Below are 12,018 nucleotides of genomic sequence, written 5' to 3' on the forward strand. Positions count from 1 at the left end.
TGCAGCAATCCATTGGGAATCTTTGGATGCTTGGGTGAAGGAAGTAAGTTATGTAAGAGCTGAAATACTAGATAGGCATTTTTGGTAGGTGGGGGACAAGTGTTTACAGGATATATAGTTGTGTATAGGATATGGAGTGGCAACTATCAAATTGGATTGAGGTAAAGTTGGACAAACAAAATATGTGGTCCAAATAGGTGGTCTAGTTGTCCTACTGGATCTTCTAAGTTGAGCAGATGAATCAGTGACAAAATCATTATGTGAAGGTAATACATCAAGATGGGATGATGGCAAAAAATCTGTTGGTTCTGTGTCTTGCATGATACTTGCATTGTTAGGATAGGTATTTAAAATAGGATCAGAATTATCAAAATCTTGTGCCATAAAGGAATCCAAGAAAATAGGTTTGTTAGAAGGATGCTAAGTGAAAGGAAAGATGTGCTCATGGAAGACTACATCTCTATTAATGCAAATGGATTTAGTGTGTAAATCATATAAGATATAACCCTTTTTTTGTGGGAGAATAACCAAGGAAAACACAAGGTGTGGATCTTGGAGCAAACTTATCATGAATAATCAAATTGGTAGCATATGCCAAGCAGCCAAAGACCCTTAAATGATTTAATTTAGGTGCAGTTCCATAAAATTTTTCATACGGTGACAGACCATCTAAGACTTTTGTAGGTAATCTATTAATGATGTACACGGCAGCCTTGACAGCATAACCCCACAAATAATTTGGGATACTAGACTGAAATTTAAAAGCTCTAGCTATGTTTAGTATTTGTCTATGCTTTCTGTCTATCACTCCATTCTGTTGTGGAGTGTATACATAGGTGCTTTGGTGTATGATTCCTAAACTAGCCAACAACTCCTGACATTGATGATTAAAGAATTCTGACCCATTGTCAATCCTTATACATTTAGGTGTTTGGCTAAATGCAATAACTCAAAAACATGTAGGGAACTTGTATCACTTGATGCAAAGGGCAACCTAATTTGTTTAGCTAAGGGGCAAACATCACAATGGAAATCATTTTGTTCAGGTAAAGTATTATATATCCTTCTGAGAACTGAAAGTGGTGCATGTCCTAATCTTTTGTGCCAAAGGACAATATCTTTAATATGCAAGGTAGTAGATAAAGCTGATGACAAATAGGGGTTCTTTATTATAGAAGCAGTAGGTACCTTTGATTGTTTACTGACAATTGTTTCAAGTCCTAAATCAGAAGAATGCTTACAAACAACTTCCTTTATTCCTAAAACAGAACTATACAATTTTATTTGTGAACTAGGAACAAAACGGTATAACCCTTGGCATTGCTTACCAATCCCCTTTAGTTTGCCTTCCACAGATCCTGAATAACACAAAAATCAGGATAAAATGTAACAAAACATCTACCTGATGAAGTCAATTTAGACACTGACAGAAGATTGTATTTAAAATCTGGTAAGAACAAAACTTTATCAAGACACAAGTGTTCTTGCAATTTCATTGAACCAACATGTTTAGTGGGGGTTTTTTTATGCCATTAGGAAGTCCTACATAGTTTACTATAGGTGATTGGCTAGCAACAGTAAATTCAAGACTCTAAAAATTATGGGTCATGTGATATGTGGCCCCTGAATCTAATATCCAATCCTCATTATTGAAACTAGAGTATAAAGAGATGGTTTTACCTGGTAAGTTTGCAGATGTTGTCAAGATGTTCTCTTTGCCCAACAATTGTAACAACTGTGCATACTATTATAGTGTCAACACATTTCCAAGATTAGCTCCAGATTCTGGATTCACGATTTGAGTCTATGGAACAGATTTCTGGTTAGATTGGGTTTGATTAGCCTTAGCCTTCGTCCCTGATTTTCCTCTAGTGAATTGAAAATTCGCTGGATATTCGTGTAGCTTATAGCAATTTTCTTCCTTGTCCTGGAGAATGACAATAATCACACTCAATATAGGGTTTTCTTTCCCTTATATTTTGTGTTATGAGTTTGATTCCTCTGGTTTCCCAGCGAGTATAACGCAGTAGTGACTTCTGTGCTATGATTGAAACCAGTGAGGATCTTTTGACTCTCATCTTGTCTAACAATTGAGTATGTCTGTTTCATCGAGGGTAGAGGAGCCATCAGCAAAATTTGACTTCTTACTAAACTATATGAGTCATTTAGCCCAATCAAGAACTGTAGTAGCTTCTGCTGATTCAAATGTGCTAAATAAGCTTTAGCTTATTCATTGTCTGGTGCTAGCAGACTAACTAACGAGCTTAATTCATCCCATAAGGTTTTGAGTTTGTTGTAATACACTACAACCAAGTTGGTTCCTTGCACCAAATTCACAATTTCTCTGTGAATTCCAAAAACTCTTGCACCATTAACTTTGTTATACTGTTCCTTCAAATCCTGCCACACTTGATATGCACTACTCGAATACACGATACTATTGAATATAACCTTCGAGATAGTGTTAAAAATCCATGTTAACACTAAGGAGTTACATCGCTCCCATTGTGCATGTAACGATTGATTGAAGCTCGATTTCTCACAAGAACCATCCACAAATCCTAGTTTATTCTTCTTTTTTAAAGACACAATCATAGCTTTACTCCATATTCCGTAGTTCTCTATTCCAATGAGTTGTTCAGAGTTCTAAATTGAACCAAGAGTGTCAAAAGGATGGATGTAAAGAGGCGAGCTTGAATCTGTCCCCATTTCGCTTGCTCTAAATCACTTCTTTAAACAATTTACAGAGAACTCACTTGTATTGAGCAATCGTCAAATCATCGATTGATTTGCATAAGACTAACCTAACTTGAGCAATTGTTGAATTAAAAACCAATCCTCAACTATATGATCTCTCCTTTCAACATTAGATAAATTCTTGAAAAGAGATGGTGATTTCGTAGCTTGATGAACTGCTCTGATACCATGTTTTATTTTGATCAGAGAAGAGGTTTCAAAGAAGAAGAGTAAAGTTTCTAATTCAGCTCAAGTGAAAAATCAAGTACTGTACACCAATTTATTACATTCAATTAACTATAGTTAATTGGTTAACTATAGTTCAGTCAACTAACTAATTACTTTAACAAACTAACTAATTCAGTCAACTAACTAATTACACTTTAACTACTTTAACAGCAACAGTAATAATACAACTATATACAAAAATTGAATAATCCAACAACTTCGCAGCCCAAAAGTGGGCTGTTTGTTAGATTAAACAAAGTCCACAATGTTACCAAGCATGAATTGCCTCCTCGTCCTTCTCATCGTAAGGGGGTAGGATGAACTTCGAAGCATCTGCGCAATAATTTATTCCTAAATGAATTTATTATGCAAAAACGTTTTTTCCATAAGTTTGTGTTATAGGTTGTTGAATTTCTTAGCTTGATATTTAAGCTGTGTAATGATTTAGTTGCAAGTGAGTAGTGTAATAATGTGAATACTTAATGTTGTTAGTGAACCTGAAATGTGGTTGCTGATGGTTTTTGGGTTGCTAATTTGGTTATTAAATTTGATTGTTTGTTTTTATATGAAGAATACGAGCAAGAGGGTGCATTTTGTGAGGAATGTCGTAAGGGCAAGTGAATATTGTAATTTTGTGAGCAAGAGAGTGCGTTTTGTGATTTAGTGGCAAGTGAATAGTGTAATAATGTTAATACATAATGTTAGTTGATGAAAGTGAAATGTAATTGCTGATGCTTTTTTAGGGTGCTAATTTGGTTTTCAATTTTGATTGTTGGTTTTTATATGAAGAAAACAAGCAAGAGGGTACATTTTGTGAGGAATGTCATAAGGGAAGTTGCAGGTTTTGCTCCCTATGAGAAGAGGATCACTAAGCTTCTGAAGGTAGGAAAAGATAAGCGTGCACTTAAGGTGGCTAAGAGAAAGTTGGGCATCCACAAGAGAGTGAAGAAGAAGAGAGAGGAGATGTCCAATGTTCTCCGCAAAATGAGGTGAGCTTAATCTTTCTGCCTTTGAGTACTAGTTTGGGGTCTTATTGCCTGTGACCTTGTTCAAAATTCCCGAGTAAGGTTGCATCTGCAAAGTAGTTTCTCTAAAAATTTTAAAAGGCTTGGAAGTGCTTAACATAAACTTCTCTTTTTATGCATTCTTCTGTTAGCATAGGCACATAAACCTCTTGCAGCTAGTTGATAAGAGCTTGAAAATACGTGTTTAGTTAGTGATTTTTTTAGATTATTTGTGGGAAAATTAGTTTAAATTGCGAAATTTGAGTTAATTATTTCATAAATACCTTTTATGGGATCACATGTGTATTTTGAGTATTTTCAAGCCATAAATGATATTCGAATGAAGCATAATGTTGGCGACGGAAATAGTGATGACTAGGAACAAGCGGATCAAGAATCGAAATCGAAACGAGAAAGTTATGGATCTTTGAATATGAGATTCGAATCTTGGAATTTCTTCAAGAATGAACATGCTTTAGTGTTTTGATCATAACTTGAGCTGTAGAACTCAGAATTGGATGATTCTTGTGGCATTGGATAGTTTATTCAGAGAGTTACAATTCTAATTTTATGATCTTGTCAAATTTTGAATATTTCAGACTTGTTGGATGAGAAGAACCATCGCTATAGTGACCATTTCTAACGCTGTAGTGATGTAGAGCGGGCCTGTATGGGCTGTGTAAAGCTTGGTCTGAATTTCAGTTGTTTTAATTGAATTAGACTTTTCCCTATTCGACCCACAAATCCTAGCACTATAAATAAAGGTCTTTAGTTAGTTTTAGGATCAGCGTGAGAATTCTTGGAGATTTCGGACTGGAAAGAGAGAAGATCAACCACTCATTGGAGATTAGAATTCTTGGAGTTTGCACAGTCATCCAAGCCTCTTGTCATCTTGTCTCTTGCTCAATTTTTCCATATCCTCACTCATCTTTGTCAATTGATCTTTCTTGGACGTCTTCTTAGATATAGAGGTTTTAGTATTTGATCCTTCCACTTTTCCCCCACTTGTGAGATTTTTCAAAAATTGCATTGTCAAACACACTCTAGGTAGGATTAACATCTCCTCATAATTTAATGGCACCCCAAATTGCTTACACAATGCAGTTATCAGATGAGGGAAGTAGAAACCTGTTTTTAGATGCTTCGCTGAAATTTGTATCTTGTAAAAGATTATATTTCCCACATTCGTCATCATCTTGTTGTGAATAGTAAACATCAAAACATCCCGAGCTTTACTAACAATACTCATATGTTTGGTTGGCATCAACCTGGAGCACACAAAGTACTGCCAAATGCATGAAATTGAATCCAAGTACTTACTTTCAAACCGTATAATGTATATGCTCACCTGTTGATGTTTAAGATTTATCTTCTCTTTGGCTCTAGGGCTGGTCTCTTCAATGGCTGCTAAACAATAATGTTGTTTCTTAAAAAATGAGAAACTTTCGAAAAAGAAAAAAAAAAAAAAAATGAAGATGAAAATGAAAGGAAGCTTTTAATGACTAATAATAAGATAAAAAAAAGGGAACAAATTTGCTTGATTTAGCAATTCGCACGCTTTGTTATCTTCATATAATCAGGTGTATTCATAAAGATAAATTAACAATTCAAATTACACCCCCCATTTGTTTAACTTTTCCAATCATATCCTATCCTATCAAATACAGTGAAATACGTATTTGTTTTAATATTGACTTTTCAATTCAAAATCCAATCATATTATATTCTATTCAAAATATTAATAACTATTTTTCTCAATAAAAGTTTATAAATTAACAAAAACACCCCCTCCCATCCAACTATTGCCGACAACTGGCCATCACCGCCAAACGATGGTCGAAAGTCGTTGGAATGACGCACGATCGGTTGGATCTGGTCAATTGTGTATCGATTAGGACGTTTTTAGCCAGATCTAACCGTTTTTGGCTATATCGGCACACGATCAGTGAGATCCAACCGATCGTGTGCCATTTTGGTGACTTTCGGCCATCGTCCGATGGTAATGGTCGGCTACCGACAATAGTTGAGTGGGTGATGATATTTTTGTTAATTTTAAATTTTTATTGTGGGAGTGTTTTATTAAATTAACACATGTAAGGAATTAAAAATAATTTAAATATTTTCAGAAAATATATTCAAAAAATATACCAAACACATTTCCATAATCTTATTCTAATTGATTAAATCCTACTCTTAAAAACTTAAACAAACGGAAATTTTCAATTCAGGTGGACTCGTCTCGTCTAGAGCCAATCTTAAGCTCATCATTTGGGCTCCAGCTCGAAGCCTCGAACAACTGGAATGTAGCTCAATTGACCCACGCAAAACCCATCTATAAATATTTATTGAGCATGAGTCCAACAAAGAAACCCACCAAAATGAAAATTGAAAAGTAGAAACAAAAGCCACTAAACTTTGGCCGCGAAATTTCTAAAACCCTAGAAAAAACCAGAACAAACTAATAACTATACTGCGCTACTCTGTACTACACAGTGAGCCATGTCCGAGGTCGAAGTTTCTCGTTCGGAGAAGAAAAAGAAAAAGCTTCATCGTTCAAAGGACCAAACCACCACCGGCTCTGATCCCAACCCAACTCAAAATGACTCCACGGACTTCATGATCAAACCCCAGAACTTCACTCCTCCAGAGGACACATCTCAATGGCCAATCTTGTTAAAAAACTACGACCGTCTCAATGTACGAACCGGACACTACACTCCTATTCCCGCCGGTTACTCTCCTCTCAAGCGCCCTCTTACCGAGTACTTAAGGTACGGTGTTCTCAATCTTGATAAACCCGCTAACCCGTCTTCGCACGAGGTTGTTGCGTGGATCAAACGCCTTCTACGCGTTGAAAAAACTGGTCACAGTGGTACTTTGGACCCCAAAGTGACCGGTAACCTTATTGTTTGCCTTGATCGAGCCACGCGCCTTGTTAAATCTCAACAAGGGGCTGGTAAAGAGTATATTTGTGTCGCAAGATTGCATAATAAAGTGCCTGACGTGGCAAAAGTTGCGAAAGCACTTGAAACTTTAACTGGGGCTGTGTTTCAAAGGCCGCCGTTGATTTCGGCGGTTAAAAGACAGCTTAGGATTAGGACTATATATGAAAGTAAGTTGCTTGAGTATGACCCTGATCGGCATTTAGTTGTTTTTTGGATATCTTGCGAGGCTGGTACTTATGTGAGGACCATGTGTGTGCATTTGGGATTGATTCTTGGCGTTGGTGGTCATATGCAGGAGCTTAGGCGAGTGAGGTCTGGGATTATGGGGGAGAATGATAATATGGTTACAATGCACGATGTGATGGATGCGCAATGGGTTTATGATAATTACAGGGATGAGAGTTATTTGAGGAGGGTTGTTATGCCGCTTGAAGTGTTGTTGACTAGTTATAAGAGATTGGTTGTGAAGGATTCAGCTGTGAATGCGATTTGTTACGGGGCGAAGTTGATGATTCCAGGGCTGTTGAGGTTTGAGAATGATATTGAGGTTGGGGAGGAAATTGTGCTAATGACTACGAAAGGGGAAGCAATTGCATTGGGCATTGCAGAGATGACTACTGCGGTGATGGCAACTTGTGATCATGGTGCGGTGGCAAAGATTAGGAGGGTTGTGATGGATAGGGATACTTATCCAAGGAAGTGGGGATTGGGGCCTAGAGCCTCGATGAAGAAGAAGATGATTGCAGAAGGGATATTGGATAAGCATGGAAAGCCAAATGGGAATACTCCTGCTGAATGGTTGAGAAATGTGGTTTTACCAACTGGTGGGGATTCTTTGGTTGCAAGCCTTGCAGCTGAATCGGCTCAGGTGGAAAAGGAAAAGATAAAGAAGAAGAAGAAAAGCAAGGATGAGGAAGTTGAGGATGGTCATAAGCGCAAATTGGACAAAATCACTGACAACCCTGTTCAGGTTCCTGCTAAGAGAATTAGAGTTGGAGAAGAAGAAGAGAAATTGAAGGGTGAGAAGGTGAAGGATGAGGAGGTGGGGGTTGAGGTTGAGGTTGAAAAGAAAGAGAATAAGAAAAAGAAAAAGAAGGATAAAGAGAACGGGGATGTAGTTTCTTCAGATGTGGACACAGTGGAGAAGTCTGAGAAGAAGAAAAAGAAGAAGAAAGACAAACAAGAATTGGATGCTGATGCTAAATTGCCTTCTGGCATTGATAATAGTGCAGGTGATGGGGAGGCTGATATGACTGAGAAGAAGAATAAGAAGAAGAAAAAGAAAAAGAACAAAGATGTACAAGAAGAATAATTGATATGAACACTTTAATGTGTGCTTATATGTTTCTGTCTAGTATCAAATGAATATTTGATGATTCCTTAGACTCTAATGTATTTTCTGAACGACCGTTATAAGTTTTGCTAGTCTTTGTAAATGGTTTCCAGAGCTAATTCAGTATTTTCAATTCATCATCATTTTATATGTTTCTTGTTTAATAAGAGATCCTCATTTCTCATGCATGATATGTGCTACTTTTTTACATGTTTAATCAGTTGAAAAATAAGTATGTAATCTTTGAGGTAGTAATTGATTAAAATTCTATAACATTGAGTTGACATTATTTTTGGATTTTGGTCATTGTTGGATGAGGGCGTTTCTTTTCTCATTCTGGGAATTAAGTATTTCAAGCCTGAGATTGAGGGGAAGCTTCACATGCGCAATAGTGCATCAGCTTTGAGGATAAATCGAACCATTTTACTTCTCCAATTCACAGATCTTGTAATCTTTCAAATTTTAGAGAAACCTAATTTTACCTTTGTTGAATTTAATTACTTTACAACACATAAAAGATCTCTCCTGAAATAACCCAATGTCCAACATGAACATGGTGAGCCCAAACCCACTTTGAGGCCCAAAGTTTGGCCTGTATTTCCTTAGACTAACATTCTACTTTTGGTGGATGAAACAAACCCAAACCCATTAAAATTTCTGTGAATAATTATATGAAAATCAAAGTCAGGATCTCTTATAAAACCTACATGAAATGTCAAGTCTAGAGAACTATAGAAACTTAGAAGAAATCGACATACCCATTTTAAGTTTAGATCCTCTTCTTGAATTTTTCATCTTTGATTCGGCTTTTAAATATTAATGTTCTGTATAAATTAAAATTTTCACCGGCCAAAATTTTTATACTTTCTTTTGAAAAATTATAGATAAACCATTTCTGTTCTTCATCAAACATAGAATAACAAGGATATATATATTAAACCAAGGTAACATTTTCATTTCTATGTCCTAATAAAAAGAAAAAGTAATTACTGGGTTGCTTGTTTTTTTGTCTTTAATTTTCACAAATTTTGTTTTTTTTTTATTTTGACATGCTTTGAAAGAATAGCTATTTTATGTCATTAAATCTTGTCCATTGGCCATAGAAATTTTTTAATTGACAAGCGAGACAATTAAAGATGTTTAAAACTTAAAAGATAACCAAGAATGAAAACCCTTGGATTCTAAATTTTTTTTTCCGTAAATTAACAAATCATCACCATTGAGTGGATGATTGTAAAAGAGCAAAATGAGGGTTTATAAACCTCTGAATTCGAGTCTCCCTAGGTTCTCATGCATGTGGCCACTAGGTCTTACAACTGACAATTTTAAGTTCTTAAGAATTAGTTAATTATACGCAAATGGTCCGGGTACCCAATGATAAAAAAAATAAATAAATAAACTTGGAACCAAACCCTAAATTTGATTTTAACAATCTTCTGGATTAATTATTTATTCTGTTGACCGCAATTCCATCAGTGCACTTATATATATATATATATATATATATATATATATATATATATATATATATATATTATATATATATATATATATATATATATTAGTCAGTGGGCAGTATGGCTATGCCGCCGGCCTGCCACTGCCCGGCTGGAATTAGTAGGGGCCATAAATACAGTGAGTAAGCTATTTTAATTTTCCAGTGTTTTTCATAATCTCTGCAAATGGGTCAAACAAATCTCCTCTCCTCCTCCTTGTGACAGGTGAAACTTAAAGGGCATAAAAAAAACAAGCCAAAAACGAGTGCTTCCTCGCGAAGCATCCATTCCGCATATGCAGAAACAAAACAAAATAACAAAATAAACTCCCATCCATCAAGAACCCATATATGTATCTGTCAATCAAACACACTGAGAAGAAAACCGACCCCAAGTTCTTTATAAATGTTAAATATATTTCATGATTATGATAAGCAATCACAATGAAGAGAATTTAATTTTGTTTTGCATGAAGATGACACACCACTTGCTATACCATAGTGCAAAATGCTTCATCTATATCTTCTTTTCAATTGTATATTGTTTTTACAGAATTGAAGCCACTGCTTTCGTGCCTCTAATTAAAATAAGCTGACTACTGACTACTCTGTCATTGATTATAGCACAACTTCTTTGACGTGGTTTTGAAGAATAAAATATAAATGGATCATATTATATATATCTAGAGTTCATGAAATCTTATATATATGGAATCATTTTGATTTAAACTGTACCTCATCTCCTCTCCAGTAAAGCTTTTCATTATGAAGTGCCAGATATATTACAAATATTCTATTCTTAACACATGATTCAATTAAGCTCCAGAAAATTGAAGAATCATTTATCCTGTACTTGAGAGAATGCATATCAACATTACTAAATCAGAAGTTATATATATATAGTATTCACACACACACGTGCTACATCTCATGCGAAACATTGAATACTGTTACTACTGGAAAATCAGGGCTAACGTAAGAGAGGGTGACGTGCTCCTGTCAGAAAAGTAGACCCACGTAGGCCTGCCAATAGCTATGGAGCTCCCACGCGTCTTTTTCCCTGCTCTAAATCGCGTAAAATCAGTTTGGAAGGTGGAAAATGGACATAAAGCCGGATTTATTCCTGACATTCCCCTAACCCATGGATTTACTGATGATACTTGCACTAACCTCACTATAAAATGAGGAAGACCCCTTCATAAAGGGATTCGGTTTATTTTTACTTGAAATTAGCTTTCTCTCTCTCTGCAACTTGGTATTTACTTTTCTTGTCATCATTTGTAAGTCTCGCGCTGTTGCGACCTGACCCACTTTATTAATACAAAATCAGTGGATATAGGACTTGCTACCTTAGCATCCGAACCAATTTAAAAGGCTTTCCTTGGCATTTATTTCTTTTTTTACTCACTAATCACGTGTACCTCTTGATCAATCAACGTTGTGCATGTGGGTTAGTTGGTGTCTAAAATCACGCGGCAACAAATACTATAGCAATAGGCACATTGATTAGATTATAAGTATATGCCTTAAGTACTAAGAACTATAATTCATCTTAAAAAATTAAGGCCAGATTGTTGAATGGCCAATGCCAACTAGATTCTCATCCCCATCCATTACATCCGAGGGCTTATATTGTTCCAGCACAGTGGATGGATGTGTTACAGCTCTCTTTAAATGTTATAAAATATATTGGTCAATTCCATGGCTCTTTGGACACATGAAAAAGTGACATCTTAGGATGCTGCTACCCTTGAAAGTGATTGTCTTCAACTTTGATTGGTCCATTCACTTGGCCCAGCAACACAAGGATACAGATATGGGATAAAGAAAAGAGTTATTTTCAGTTTGATACGCATTTAAAGTGGAGACTCACAAATGTAGATCTCTTTTCTTTTAATCCTAATTAATTACACGTAGTTTATGTCATCTACGGCTGATAAAAAAAAAAATTAGGTTGGCAAATTCCCAGTGGAGATGGTGATTGTTTGATTATGACGAGAGAGCGAAAAATCCACTTAATGGTGTTTGAAGATTGAATATTAACCAAGTTAAGGAAATCACAGTAGAATTATGAGACTGTTAAGGAACTAAAGTCATTTAGTGAAGTGGGGTCAAGAGAATTCATAGAGAGAAATGAATGAATAGGGCGGGGAGAATGGAATACTAAATTCTGGGACATGCATGTGTATGATTGAGCACATGTGGAGGAACGTGGGACTCAGAGAGAGTTGGAATCTGGCTTTTATTTCATTCTCCACTTGTTCCGAGATCAACTAG

General features: G+C 35.9%; 1 protein-coding gene across 1 annotated transcript; it reads left to right on the plus strand.

The window, feature by feature from the left end:
• The first annotated feature begins 6,467 nt into the window (after window positions 1-6,467).
• LOC116121168 (H/ACA ribonucleoprotein complex subunit 4-like) lies at window positions 6,468-8,225 on the plus strand. The gene has a single exon (XM_031407115.1). It carries the CDS (start codon window positions 6,468-6,470, stop codon window positions 8,223-8,225), a length of 1,758 nt encoding a protein of 585 aa, XP_031262975.1.
• Window positions 8,226-12,018: the final 3,793 nt, after the last annotated feature.

This window comes from Pistacia vera, unplaced genomic scaffold (genome assembly GCF_008641045.1).
Source record: "Pistacia vera cultivar Batoury unplaced genomic scaffold, PisVer_v2 Contig969, whole genome shotgun sequence".
In the NCBI taxonomy this organism is placed as follows: Eukaryota; Viridiplantae; Streptophyta; class Magnoliopsida; order Sapindales; family Anacardiaceae; genus Pistacia; species Pistacia vera.